The sequence below is a fragment of the Andrena cerasifolii genome, chromosome 1 (genome assembly GCF_050908995.1).
Source record: "Andrena cerasifolii isolate SP2316 chromosome 1, iyAndCera1_principal, whole genome shotgun sequence".
Lineage (NCBI taxonomy): Eukaryota > Metazoa > Arthropoda > Insecta > Hymenoptera > Andrenidae > Andrena > Andrena cerasifolii.
Genome location: NC_135118.1, coordinates 19,158,102 through 19,173,324, shown reverse-complemented (window position 1 = coordinate 19,173,324; position 15,223 = coordinate 19,158,102). Strand labels below are relative to the sequence as shown.

General features: G+C 41.8%; 1 protein-coding gene across 2 annotated transcripts in view; it reads right to left on the bottom strand.

Annotated features, from left to right (window-relative positions):
- Positions 1 to 15,223, bottom strand: part of Ssh (Protein phosphatase Slingshot) — a 139,713-nt gene that overhangs the window by 100,232 nt on the left and 24,258 nt on the right. Inside the window, exon 1 of one of the 2 annotated variants that reach the window (XM_076811993.1) lies at positions 10,856 to 11,265. The exons of the other annotated variant lie outside the window; for it this stretch is intronic. Coding sequence (XP_076668108.1) covers positions 10,856 to 10,935 — 80 coding nt within the window. The 5' untranslated portion in view covers positions 10,936 to 11,265. Of the gene's footprint in view, positions 1 to 10,855; positions 11,266 to 15,223 lie in introns of those variants that run through there. 2 annotated transcript variants of the gene reach the window in all.

Below are 15,223 nucleotides of genomic sequence, written 5' to 3'. Positions count from 1 at the left end.
ACGTTTGTACTATAGTTACAACAAAATAATTCTAAATTATTTGAACATTTACGCGAGGGGTGCACGAGCATGGGGCTAATCAAAGTGCATCACAAGCAACGAAAAACTTTCAAAATGAGAGACTCATGATTTTTCGACCGTGTTTTTTAGCTGGTTGTGGTAAGGAACAGAGTCACTATTAGTAATCGATAATTGGGCAGAGACTAGTTTTTGCAGTAAAAGTTCTTATTTAATAACAAAAACAGGATTTTTTACTATTTTTGATTATTTTAAGTAGAAAACAGGTGATTAGGTTTAGGGTCAAGTGAATCACTGTCGTGTCCGCATTTCTACTCACCAAAATTTTAGCAACGTAACCTCGCAATTCAATATATGCTGTAACCTCTATTTCTATTCGAAGGCATTTTATTTTTTGTTTATCATTATTTTATGCTTTACCGTTGTGTTATAAAACATCCCCATAAAAGATGTAACTTATTTTAACCTGAAAAGGTAACATATTATGTGAGCAGAAATTACAAATAGTGATTAGAAATACGTACATCGCTATTTTCCGTGAGCAGAAATGCGGACATTTAAAACACTATATTTAATTACAAATTAGTAGTAGTTAAACATCCTGAAATATCTTTCTTAAATAGTTTTTGAATTGATTTATTCATTATTAAAGAATTAACCAATTACTCTGCAAATTTTCATCACAAACAAATTTTTTACACCTTCTTTCTGACGAGTAACCTCTTAAATCAGCAGAAATTGGGACAATCACCTTACCTGATTGTTTCACTGCCTGACTTTAATGTTGGTATGACCTAAAATTTGTACCTATTTCCTTAGATAATAATTTTAGTAAGTGGGTTATCCATAAGTGAAACTGATCAACTTTACAAATTAAAAGACATAAATATATTAGCAACTTTATCATTGATCATATCCTCGAGAACTACAATGGAGAATTTTAAGAAAAACTAAAGTCGATCAACGTGACTTCAGTAAGGCTGAAGTAACGAGTAACACAAGTAGTTTCGCTTAAGCACAAACGAGCCTTACACCCGCCAGGCGAGCGTTAATGAAGAAACATGCGAAGGTGAGTCACAAAAATCATTCCCTAAGCAATTGCCCCAACGATCACAAGTCCCATCTCTACCTGTCCACGTAACCATCCACGCGAATGGTTGGTACCCCTGCCTTCCCTGTCGCAGGGGCGTCCTCCTCAGCTTTCTCCGTAATGGTGCACTCCTTCGACAGCCTCGGCGAACAGCAAAGTCGACAGAGCACACCGAAGAATTTCCGAAAAAGCTCACTAACGCTACTACTTCCTGACACGCCCGGAGCACCAGAAGATTCACTGCTCGCCAGCGCGAACAAAAGAATGAACGCGGAACTCGGTGGGGCCCTATCCCAGTTTGAACGAGGAGGTTTGCGCTATTGTGCGAGGAAAAAGAGCCCTTCCGTTGAACAACGGCGAGCAAGGGTTCCTCGGGCGCGTGAAGAGGCCAGCAGAGAGTGCGCGATACGCGCGAGCGATTAGGCAGAGGACCGATGGGATACTAAAATGATCTCGCGGCCTCGGGCTAGAGCCCATCCGCGCCGCGTGGGCGCGTCTTCGCGGAGCAAACTTTTGCTGGCCTGTATTATTAGCCCTCGAGGAAATTGCAGTGGCCTCTCTCCTCGACGTGTCGCGCGTTCTCGCATTCCGCGCGTTGGAGAATCCGTGCAGAATCGAATTTCTGCCCATCCGTACTGTCCCCCTGCAGCTTCCAGACGGGGTCCGCCGGACTAATTTTTTAATCGCCCTCAAAATCCACGGAAACGATCGCACTCCTGGTGCCTACTTCGCTGCTGCGGAGCCGAGGACTCCGGCAGGCAGCACTATCGAAATTGCGAAAGTGGCTCGAATCGTGAGCTCGTGCCCCGCTGAACGGATACAAATGGTGGGCAAACAGGGATGATGTCATTGGACGGGGCGCGCGGGACGCCTCGACGCCGGTGAACGTGCATCCGAGATGCAATCGCGCGTCTGCAATTGTCATCGGCGTGCAACCAAGACCTTTCGAGTAGAATGCGATTCGCATAACCCCGGTTAAAGTGTGTCACGTACCGGTACTCCGTGCTTCTGCATCGGGGAGTCCGATTTCACGGCTGGTTACCGCCGCGAGTGAGACGCCGAGTGGCCCTTCGACGCCCGACATTCGTCCGATTGATTATTTTTCCCACGCGAGGAAAGGATGTTGAAGGGATGGGGGGGGGGGCATTGAACGGGTTGGTTGGCGAGATTCACTTCGTCCACTGACCCTTAAATGTCTAGCGTATCCTTTCATGTTGGAAATTGTAGCTGTGGGTATGGATGTAGCAAGCAATAGAGAGGTTTGTGGGTGGAGCTAAGGGGAGGGTTGGGCGTGCGCAGTGGAGACCTCATTATTACTGGATGCACTTATACAGGGTGCATGGGGAAAGTGTGATCTCCTCGAGGGAGGTTTTTGGAGGGATAAACGAAGTAAAGTTGCTATAAACATCGCGCCAGAAACGTACACATAATGAGGTAAGTAGTATTTAGCAGGGCTTGAATAGGTTTCGAAAATAACTGTTTCAAACTGTTATATAAAGGTTTTGACTGAAAGAGTTATGAAGAACCTTTATTCGGAATAATAATAATAATAATAATAATAATAATAATAATAATAATAATAATAATAATAATATATTTATTTTACGGGACAAGCCCATTACAACAAGTATGTGCAGTACAGTAATTTGCACAGACAATATAGGAACTAACACCGTGTTCGAATCAGCAAAAAACAAGTGAAAAAATATATATAATCGTTATAAAGAACCTAAATATCAGATTATATAAGTATAAATTACGGTTCCTATATAGCTGTATAACTTTTATTTTTTAGGTTCTATAACTTTTATTTTTTAGGTCCTATAACTTTTATTTTTTAGGTCCTATAAGTTTTATTTTTTAGGTTCTATAACTTTTATTTTTTAGGTCCTATAAGTTTTATTTTTTAGGTTCTATAACTTTTATTTTTTAGGTTCTATAACTTTTATTTTTTAGGTCCTATAAGTTTTATTTTTTAGGTTCTATAAGTTTTATTTTTTAGGTTCTATAAGTTTTATTTTTTAGGTTCTATATAAGTTACAAAGCGGTTATAAAACCGATTCTTGTAAAAATTGTACAGAATTTTACAGTAAATGTAATCACAACATATTACAGCTGTAGATTACTCTGTGTAACCAAATTATTTAAAAATTATTATAAATAAGTAAGTAAATATATATTTGTACATATGAATATGTATACAGTCGGCGGTATGCAAGGATCACTTGTATACATAAGTACAAATGTGTACATAATATATATTTGCATACTTATTTATAACAATTTTTTTTACCGCTTTGTAACTTATATAGAACCTAAAAAAATAAAAGTTATAGAACCTAAAAAATAAAAAATATACAGCTCTATAGGAACTCTAACTTATACTTATATAATCTGATATTTAGGGTCTTTATAACGGTTATTCCGAATAAAGGTTCATCATAACTCTTTCAAGAACCGAAATCTTTATAATAACGGTTTCAAGCCCTGGTGGAAAGTATTCAACCTGTACCAAACATCATGTTTTGTGCAAATGCAGCGAAACCTATAGGTGCTGTAATACATACAGGCGCCCTAACGTTTATGAGCAGCAGTGCATATGATGCTTTTTTGGAAAATCTCTATTATCATAAGCTGAGCACAGAAATTAATTCCCAATCCAAGTGGTTAAGCCACTCGCGGTGCAGTTGAAATAAGAAAGGTAGAAATCGTCGATATAATTCCGCTGAATCGCGCGCAGGGCTTCCCGATAACCTCTTCCCTCCCCGTACCCTCCGGCAGCACGAGTAATCGGTCCCAGTGATTCAACGTGCATGCAGCAGACGCAGCTGCACGACAGCTCGAGGAGGATCGCCGCGGAAATACCGAGCACACTTACGCAGGTTCAAGAATATGACCTCACGGCTACGTATCCGCGGCGTTTCTTTGAAAATTCAGTTCGAAGTTATCCGCGTGCTTTTATAACGATTCGCCCGTGCAACGAAGAAAACAATTTAGCGAAGCTAACGGCGGCGATGCAGGAGAATTCCCATCGCGTGCCCGTTGCCTATTAGCGAAAGAAAGCACTATATACGTACTATGGATCTCGAATAAACCATCACCTCGAGATGATACACAATGGAAAAACTCTTTCGAAGTTAATTTCGCGATGAAGATGATGCATGTAGGTTAAATCACCTGCTATGTAAAGCAGAAGCGATTAGTATGTATATAGGCTGTTCACTCAAACGGTCCGTACGGTTTTTTAGCCGCGTAGGATTGCGTGATAACAAAGAAGTTATTAACAAATATTTATCTGTGTTGAATGGGCAACATAGAACGACAATATCGATTATGAAAATATCTATTTTTTTTTCACAGCAAAACCAAGTGCATCTTGAGTTTTTTTAGTGGAAACATATGATTTATTTTGATAATACTGCAGGGGACATTAAGCTGAATTCAATGGGTACCATAATGTAGCAGTTTTATTCATAACAACATTAAATCTTTAATGTAAATTAAATTTTAAATTGATCAAAGAGTGACCCAAAAATTGGGCCTTTTTAGCCTCTTTTTGGTCCCACGATTTCGGAACTGAATTTTGTGCCAGATGATACCTTACGATGAGACATCAATCACAACAAATTTTCAAGTTGAGGTGACAATTAGTTTCTGAGATATGGGACTTAGATTTTCAAGATGCACAAATAAAAATAAAAATCAATAAATATAGATGTCTGTGTTGTGGGTGCTTTTTAAAATATATAGTCCAGCGTGTTTAATCGGCCATTGTGAATTTTGAAAATCTAAGTTCAAGTTCGTAATGTGGTGGACGATATATTAAAAAAAAACACCCACTGCACAGTCATTTATATTTCTTGATTCTGAATTTTTCCCGTGAATTTTGGAAATCTAACAAGGGGAGGCCGCGACATCTGGGACACGGATTTTGATGAATCTCATATATATTGTAGTGTAGGCGTAATAGACCAATATATGTCTCACATGTTGAGTCCACTACCCCAGAGTTTCCGAAATATTAATAAAAAAAAGATGTTTATGCGTTGACGAACAGAAGCGATAGCGAAGTTTATTGTAAAGATGAATAGCGGCGCGTGTAAAGGGCAGGTCTCGCACCGGAACTTTCACCGGTTCTCGATTCTCACTGGGATCATTTTTTTTCTATAAATGTATTTTGTATTTGGAACGTGCTCGCTATAGCGGGTCTATTATAAGCAAGCTTATAAGCCGTGTAGGCGACGTATTTTCTTTTAAATTAAATGCAATGTCCACTAGAGAATAATTGTACAATTAAAAATGTACCTGTGGCCATACATCTTTTATTAGATGTGCATGGTGTCGTGAATTTTATTGTTTCATTTGTTTTTACGGTAAATGTCATATTTTAGAATGTAAAAATTAGTACTTTATCTTTTGGGGAATAAAACAATACAAAATACATTTATAGAAAAAAATGATCCCAGCGATGAATCGAACACCCATGAAAGTTCCGGTGCAAGACCTGCCCTTTACACGCGTCGCTATTCTTCATTACAATAAACTTCGCTATCGCTTCTGTTCGTTAACGCATAAACATCTTTTTTTATTAATATTTCCAAAACTCTGGGATAGTGGACCCAACATGTGAGACATATATTGGTCTACTACACCTACACTACTATATATATATCCACTATCCCAGAGTTTTCGAAATATTAATAAAAAATATATATATAAGATTCATCAAAATCCGTGTCCCAGATGTCGCGGCCTCCCTTTGTAAGTTGAAATTCGTTGTTAGCAGTCAGCAAAGCCCCTGGAAGTAATTGTTTTAATTATCATACTGACACAAAACACAGTCCGTACATCGAAGCGTATGGGCTGACGCGTTAACGAATTTTCACTTCTTTCGCCTCCCATATCTCAGAGACTAATTGTCACCTCAACTTAAAAGTCCCAAGGTATCCTTTCGCATAAAATTCATTTCTAAAATCGTGGGCCCAAAAAGAGGCTATTTCTTGGGTCACTCTTTACTCTCCTGAATTTAGTATTGCAACTACATCCTAATTTGCAAAACGATAGAATATGTAACAATAACCATAACTCTGCTTCATATTATATACAGGGTGGACGGATACTTTTGTGAGTGCGCAAATCTAACTATGTCAGCTGAAAATCCCACGACGTTGCAGATAGTTGTCGATCGCCCTTCGAGGCTCGAACTTCGCTGGATCGTTCTTGGGGACGCATCCATCGCGTCCCCATTCGTCTTCGGCGGCGACCGATCGCTTTCACCGGCGGGGGGCCGTGATTCCCTATGACGCAATGACGAGCGATGAACGGGAAAAGCGACGTTTACGCGGAGAAAATTGCGTCTCGCTCGTAGAAGAAAGAACACACGTATACCCAGCAGACGAGTGGCTGGAAGCCAGCCAACTAGAGCGGAAACGGTGAACGCGAACGTCGACGAGCGGTCAGACGATCGGCGGCAACCTTCCAAAAGGCTTTCGATTCTCTTACCGAAACGGGGGAAAGCGCAGGTAGGAGTGCACGCCCGGCGGGAGGGGGGGGGGGGGCTGCACCAGATGCACTGCGACACAACAAAGAAGCGTCCCCCGAGCTTCTGCCAAGGAACACGTGCTCCGCGTTCAGAGTTTCGGTCCCGTGGAAACCAGATGAACGACGAACCGGTTCCCCATCGCTTCGCGACCAGCTTCTTCATCGCCTTCTCGAGTTCGTTTGAAACGAAACGACAGATGGTTCTTCTCTCGCTACCTGCTCCTTCGAGAATCCCCCAGCTTTTAAATCACGGGAGTACGGGGCACCCGAGATCTGCGGGGATTCTGGGAGGCACGAAGCTGGCTGGGATTTTGGGGGGCTAATGTCGAATGAACCATTCCCGCCACTTGTTTAGCCCAAGTCAGCATCGTGAACCGAGGAACAATTTTCTCACCTGAGCTGACAAAAATTGAAATTTCTCAAATTTTCGACGACCGAATTGTTGAATCTATGCACCTTCGAGATTAATACTTGAATATATTCATGTGCAACAAAAGAACTGTTGAAATTGCATTTAAATTTATTTTTCTTGGAGTTTCTATAAAATTAATTACTTACTCTTATCGCAATTTAAAAAAATATTATAAAATGCAAAACGTATAGAATTGTACTTATTAATATTTGCTTAATACGCGTAACTAAAAATATAGGATATTAAAAGTGCAACTGCACTCCGTTTATAAGCATATAATAATGTTTAAATTTATAATTCACATTTCTTTTTGCCTAATGGTCATTCACTGGTATGCGGTCAATTACTGGTTGGTTTGCCCTACGTAATATTGGCAGTCTCTATGATTTTCAATTCATGTCACTAAACGGAGTGAATACCAATGAGGACATTATTCATTTGCGTTATTGCGCGGTGTTTTGTTCGCGTATCCATGCTACTTCACGGTGGAAAGGGAAGTAACGACCACCGAAATGAATTCCAGACTGGTGATGACATATCGACCGACCGTAGTGGCGCCAGCTTGTCTAACGCGAAACCAGGAAGCAATACCGCCGAGATTAGACACCTTTTTACGCCGCTGTATTACTGGCTTCCTTCCTTTTTTACTTCGAATCAACTTTATTCATACATTTTCTCTTTCGCTTGTCACAGATAGCAGTAATACATATCTTTATTGCACCCGTGCCGTGCAGAGTTATTCGCGGTATTAATGGGTCGTGAAAAAACACAGATAACTATACACACGGTGCTGTGCGAAGCCGAGATACAGCGATACGCTCTGTTATAAACTTAACGTCGTAATTAAATTACTCATAATCGGCACAGCGAATTTAAATTAATTTCTTCTGCATAAACCGTGGGAAAAAATGAAAAACCACAAGAGTTACCCACTTTCCTTTCAACCGAATGCCTCTAAAAAATTATAATTAGTAGATATGTAAGTACCATGTGAATTAAATCTTTGATACAGTAAACCTAGTGAATTATTTTATCCACCAAAAATAACCGATTCGTTACAAGAGAAAGTGAACCGAATCCACTGGACGAAATGCCTAAAAAACCTCGCCTCCTTTCGAATAACAGTGGGAAGTCAGATTCAGGCAAAGTTCCTTGGTAATCAAGATTTCCAGAGTTCCTAGGTAAACACCTAAGGAAGCAGACACCAAAATTTGAATAACGATTAGTCGTCCGTGTTGTGGCCTCCTGGTCTCCAAGCAACACCGCATTGCTGTACAATCCGACAGAGGCGATGATCGACTTCACAAGGGAACATCCCGAACCCGGAAATTCGAAAAATTCTGAAATTTCGTGAGTATGTAGGGAATTTCCTCCTGATTACAACGCAATTTTTGTTTGCTGCCCAAATTCACTCTAAGGGGGTGTAACTGCCCCCTGAAAATCCGGTTATTTTCCGATTTTCTGTTATAACTCGTGAACTGCAAAATAATCTTTTTATCAAATGGTAGATCTAATTAAAAGAAGTAACTTTTGTCTTGATACTTGTTTTTTATCTTTTACAGTTTCCGAATTATAACACAAAATCAGAAAATAGCCGAATTTCCAGGGGTTAATTTCACCCCCTTCGAGTGAATTTGGGCAGCAAACAAAAATGCGTTGTAATCAGGAGGAAATCCTCTACATAATCGCAAAGTGTCAGAATTTTTGGGATTTTCGGCTTCGGGATCTTCCCTTGTCAGCGCATCGACGCAATGTTGGGACCAGTGGACGCGGGCAAATACACACATTTCGCGTTAACCCTTTAGCGCCAAACGTATAATGTATGATACATTTCTTTTTTTTTTTTGCGTTTTTGCATTTGCAATTCACTGTTTGCAACAGTTTAAGTAGTACAGGTTTAGCGTAGGTTTATCCGCTCAAGAAAGCTGGACCTACCTGAACTCTGTATTAATTGGTTTTATGTATTTTAACCACTGAAAAAATATAATAAAAAAAAATTACACTCTGCAGTTTCCCCCCATATTTTTCATCCTTTGAAAATTATAAATTTTCAATTTTTGTATTTTCTTCTGGTATCCCTCCCCCCTAGCCAAAAGTATATTCTTCAAAATAAAAAAAGTTTCAGTCGAATTGGATAGTAACTTTTGGAAATACAGGTCCCACCGTTTCGAAAAAAAAACGCGTTTAAGTGGCAGGTTGTTGCCCATGCATTTGCCGCTACTCAAATGCCTATAACTTCGGGAATTTTGCGAATTTCAACAAATCCTTTTAAACACGTATTCCTAAAAGGTTGAACATTTGAAAAATGAAATAAAAAAAATCGACTTTTAGACCGGAAGGTCCCCTTAACTTCCCTATCATATTTCAAACGCACAGCGTCCGCGTACATTACAATATTCGGCAAGTACTCGTTCTTGTTAGTTCTGACCTCCTTCTTATTTTCAACTATTATTTCAATTACGATTTAATCTATATCATGGTAATTTTTTAAGTTAAGTTAATAGCAACCTATAGCTGTAGTTCGCCCTTTGCAGAATATTTTATTTTCGCGTGCAATGAAGACGTATGCGCACTATTGTTATTATTAACAACCGAAAAGTAGAATTATATAGCCTTTGGAACGCAGCGTCACGATGAAAGATACAGCAGATATAAGCCAGCCACCGTGAGAGATTTGAAACTTGTACAAAAGCATGCTTCTCCACGGCAGCTCTCTCTCTCTCTCTCTCTCTCTCCTTTGAAAAATAATTGCTTCAGAGGGTTCCCCTTTGGCCCGCCGCGGCACAAAGGGTGCAGCTGTTGCTCCAAGTCAGCTGACGTGAAAGCCTCGCCACCTTGCCCGCAAACAGCAGCATTAACACGAACCACCCTGTATATACACTGCACCATTTCGGTGCTCCTAATCTGTGACCTGTCTCGAAGTTGCATAATCAATGTTTGTGGGCTGATTGAGCTCGTGGGAGGAAGAACTGTCGCGTAGGAAATAATCAGAATCGCACTTGACGATAATGGACAAAAAGTAAAAAATGGCAACTAGTAATTTATTTGCGATTAATTCCAAATAAATTTACTATCAGTGATGTTTATTTCAAAACTAAATCGCGCTAGTAAATAAAATATAATCCAAATTAATAAATCCAGATGGAATTTCCTCGAATCCTACTGTGTAATTCATTAATTTTTTATTAGATAGCGCTAACGTACACTTTCCACTAATTTCTGCATTCCACTATAATAATTCCCCCATATCATCCGCTGACCATATCCTCTTACATATGCTTTTAAATTTAGCGCGACAGATAAAAGATCGTTGCTGGGTGACACCAAGGGTCGAGCTGCACGGATACTTGTTTGTCCCTGTGCCTCTGCAGCGTGGAGCACCACAGAATGCCTCTAAATATAGAGAATTTAAATATATCCACCAGAACTGCAAACGCGGAATAATCCGTGACCCATAGAATAATCGTTACATCCAAAAGCACGGCATATTCCAACGAGGAGCTTAAAGAAACCGCCATTTCTCCGTCGCACCTCTTAACGGCGAGCGAAGATCGCGTAACGAGTTCGAAGACTGTCGATACCCACTGAGATATATCGTTCTTTCCCCCGGACAATAAGCGCTCGGCGTCCGCTTCAATGACACATTACCCTATTCGCGTCGCTGCAGGGCGCAGCCGCGCGCGTATCCGGCGAACACGCGCGCCTACGGACTGACTGGCCGCTTCACTCGTTCTCGCGAAACGACGGCCGGAGTAACGACAGAGCCGAACGGAATAAATTGCAGCTGCCTGTACCTGATGTACTGAATATATCCGTGTCTGGCGTCTTCGAGGAGGAACCCCGGGTTCCGCATCTCGACGCTCTCGAAAACCATTAAGTCAACGCATGCCACGGGTCCAGCGATGCTAAGGTCACTCAGGGACACGAAACGGCACGATCGCACGACCAATCCATCGTCTGCGCGCTACGCGGCTCCATCGGCCGCAGACTCCTCCAAGGACGGCGTTTCGACCGACATCGTCTCGCACGGTTTCCGAAAATCTTGTCGCGGTCGGTAAAGAGGAACCGGAACGTACGCGGCGATTATTCACTGGAATGTTCGTGGTAACTGGGCACGCGGTTGGGGGATTCGACGAAGGGACACGACCAAAACGGGATACCGCGCGCACCGTGTCCGGCGTGACTGAGAGGAACGCAGCGGAACGAAGAGACCTGCACGGTTCGACGTACGCGAGGCGACTGAAGTGCGGCGCGAGTCGGGGAACCACGGGAGGGGAGGGGGGGAGCGGTTCACCGTCCCACTCCACTGCTCGCCCCACCCTACGAGCGAGAGACGACACTAACCTAAGCTACGGGGCCGAAACGCGACTCGGTCGATCGAGGAAAGCGTGGAAGCGTGGAAAACGGAGGGAAGGACGTGCTCCATGGCACCATAACACATTTCCGCCCTGTGTTCACGCGCCTCTCCGTGTATACAGGCTTCCTCGCGCATGTGCACCGCCCAATACGGGGTGTTTCAGAACTACGGGCAAAAACTTGCCGCTGTTTAACCTTAGCAGGGTTTCTGGGGGGCTCCATTGACGCTTGCCAAACTTTAGTCGGTTTCCACTTACCATCACTGGCGGATTTAAGAGGGGAGCCAGCCTGGTGTAGCGGGGCGAAGATACCGATTTTTTTTTTGCATAATTCGATAGTTAAACGTCACGATAATATGCTCCCAAAGCCGCAAAAAGGAAAATCGAACAATTAAAGCGGATATAGCCGGTTTTGCTACGGAGCACCAGGTTACCAGAAAACTTTAAATGCGTTTCTCTCGAAACGACAGTTTTACAATTGGCGGACAATGTAACTACAAAAATATTCGACCGCACGACTTGGCCTTGTGCACGGATATTTGTAAACATTTTCTTCACAGAGATTAGCTACTGGTATAATGATATTGGTTAAATAAATAACTTTTTTACACATTTAAGGCAAAATTTCGTTGGAAAAAGTGAACTTTTTTCAAGAGGCCGCCATTTGTTCAATTTTGCATCTTTTTAGTTATGAATTTTTTAATACAATTTTTTTTATCTACCTTAATCAGATAATACAATATCCTGAAAGTTTCAGAAAGATCGATTACATACTTTCTTAAAAAATAAATTCCCGAAAAATACCTCGATATCCAACTAGTTACACCAGGCTACCCCCTTAACAGAGCGGCTGATGACCAGTTGCCGCCTAGGCCCTTGCACAGAAGGCCCCCGCAGGGCCTCATAACCAAAAAAAATTATAATTACGTATAGATATCCAAACACTACATTTTTTTCGTACTACTACACTTGGACCGTTTTTAGTAAACTACCTCTTCATTTTCCCGAAAAATAGGCCCACTCAGAAGGCCCTAGGGCCCTTTTAAAAAAAAATATATATATATGATTTTAACCAAACACTATATTTTTTTCTGTACTACTACACTTAGCCCGTTTTTAGTAAACTACCTCTTCATTTTCTTCCATAAATGGGCCCCTCTGAACCTTTGCCACCTGCGCCTTTTTTCTTAGATCCGCCACTGCTTGCTATACTGCCACTTTTATCGTCCGTCGGGAGATGCCAAGCTTGTTTAGTTCAAATCTGATAAAATGGGAGTTTGAAAGTTCTTGAGTAACACCAGGGGTGAAACTAAACTAACAAGGGAAGATCCCGAACCCAGAAATTTAAAAAATTCTGAAACTTTGCGAATATGTAAGGGATTTCTTCCTGATTACAACGCAATTTTTGTTTGCTGCCCAAATTCACGCTAAGGGGGTGTAATTGACCCCTGAATATCCGGTTATTTTCCGATTTTGTGTTATAACAGGTGAACTGTAAAATATTTTTTTACCAAATGCTAGATCTAATTAAAAGAAGTAACTTTCGTCTTGAAACTTTTTTCTATCTCTTGCAGTTCGCGAGTTATAACACGAAATCGGAAAATAGCCGAATTTCCAGGGGTTAATTTCACCACCTTCTTCGAGTGAATTTGGGCTGCAAACAAAAATCGCGTTGTAATCAGGAGGAAATCCCCTACATAATCACAAAGTTTCAGAATTTTTGGAATTTCCGGGGTCGGGATCTTCCCTTGTAAGACCCTATGAAGATTAACCTAGGACGTCGAGTTGACAGATGATACAACCTTAACTGGCTAATACAACTTGTAAAAATAAGGAATAAGGTTCTTGTAATTGTGGATTTGCAAATTAATCAATTTTTGCAAAGTTCCTGTTTGCTTTTACAACTTTTCCTGCCCAGCCAAGGGTGCAGATACAGTTCTGAGCCAGCCTGCACACATTCATCCCTTATCTTCGGCTCGTTCTCTTCTTATCGTAATTCAGGAAGGATCGAGGCGTCGGACAGGATGCTGGGATAAGCCTGCGAACCGTAGATAAGGAGAGCCGTGGCAGCGGGGAAGGCAAGAGTGATCAGCCAGGACTTGTTTATTGTAATGCGCGATATAAGAAGAGCTCCTCTTATTTACGGACACTTTATCGTTCGACAGATAAAGGGAAACTTGATTAGCAGCGTTTTTCGTTAGACCGTTGCAGGAATTCACCCTTCGTGGTCATACCTTCTTATAATCACAAGTTGGTCACGCGGAGTTCACTGTACCCCGTGGTCAGTTTTTCAGTTACCATTTTCGTATTTTTGAATCCTTTAACTTTTCAGTGGTAATTGTACGTTCGTAATACTTATAAAAGCATGGTCTCATAGTTTTTTCTTCTAGAAATGTAAATTTTGATATGATAAAATTTGTAGTTAAGAATGAGCGATTTTCCACGGTTGTGGGAAAAAAGCGATTTTTCATTTTTTTATATATTTTTTCTCTTGCGATAAATCCCCTTTGGAAGTCGTAAAGACACGACACTTTAACTCGAAAATTATTCCCGGGGTACAATACACCCATTGTGACCACGAAGGGTTAACTTGCGGCTATTTCTTCCCCAATTTCGATTCCTAATTAAACCTTGTTACGAGCCGAGGCTGAGGGCAATGAGAGTGGCGGCTGCGAGGCCGAGGATTGTATTTGTTTATTAGGGTTTGTTAGTAGCGGACGAACCGGGGTCTGGTATCCCCGGGAGCCGCTGTAAGGAGGTTGAATGTCGTGGACGAACCGGGGTCTGGTATTCCCGGAAGCCACTAGGAAAGATAAGCTTCACGGATGAACGGGGTCTGGTATCCCCGGGAGCCGCTAGGAAGGTGGATATCTTGGACGAACCGGGGTCTGGTATCCCCGGGAGCCACTAGGAAGGTGGATATCGTGGACGAACCGGGGTCTGGTATCCCCGGGAGCCACTAGGAATGTTAGCTTAGCCTAGTAACTTAAAGATGTGATACACCTTGAGCGGTAAAGGAGTATCTATGTGGGTTGGTCCCGAAGAGGAGATTCAGATGATGAATGATTCAAAGAAGTAACTCTGAGTTTAGAAATAACTAATTATATTCTATATATAAGCTCAGTCTTTTACAATTGTTTAGTGTTTCTGTCGCGGTACCTGGTCCACTTCTCGGTTTTTACGCACTGAGAAATGCGGGGGTCTCAAAGAGTTTAATAGTTACAACACCTATCAGCAGCTCTACATACTGTACGGTTTAGGTTAAAATAATACTCGAAGGAGAATGTTACTCGATCTCGCCAAGCCTCTTTCGTCTAAACGTGCTAGACTGGAAATCAGCCCCCGAGTATGGATTCGTGGCCCTTTTTATACAATGAAACTCGGCTAGAAAGTAGTGGGAACATGAGTGCCTTCGTTGAATATTAGGTTTTCGGGGAAAACTGGATTGCATCACACCACTGCGGCAAACGGTGACCCGCAGGGTCACCTGCGTTCCGGACACCCGAAAGGGTTAAGAAGATAGTCAAAGATAGGTCTGCGTACGTAACTACCTCTATAATAACATCCAAATAATACTTAAGACATACTAACAATTAGATAGCTTGAGCTATCACGTTCTACGCGCGTATTTCCGTCAGTACTGGCGAACGCGCGCATCAGCGAAGGCGTAAACCGTCGGACTATTTTTGCCTTCAGCAACCCAGACGGTCGGCGTCGGTCAAAAGTTTTTAACAGCCGCTGCACGTAGACAAAGGACAACCCGTTTGATCGCTAATTCGATCACTGATCCGCTCACCCGCGCGCAAC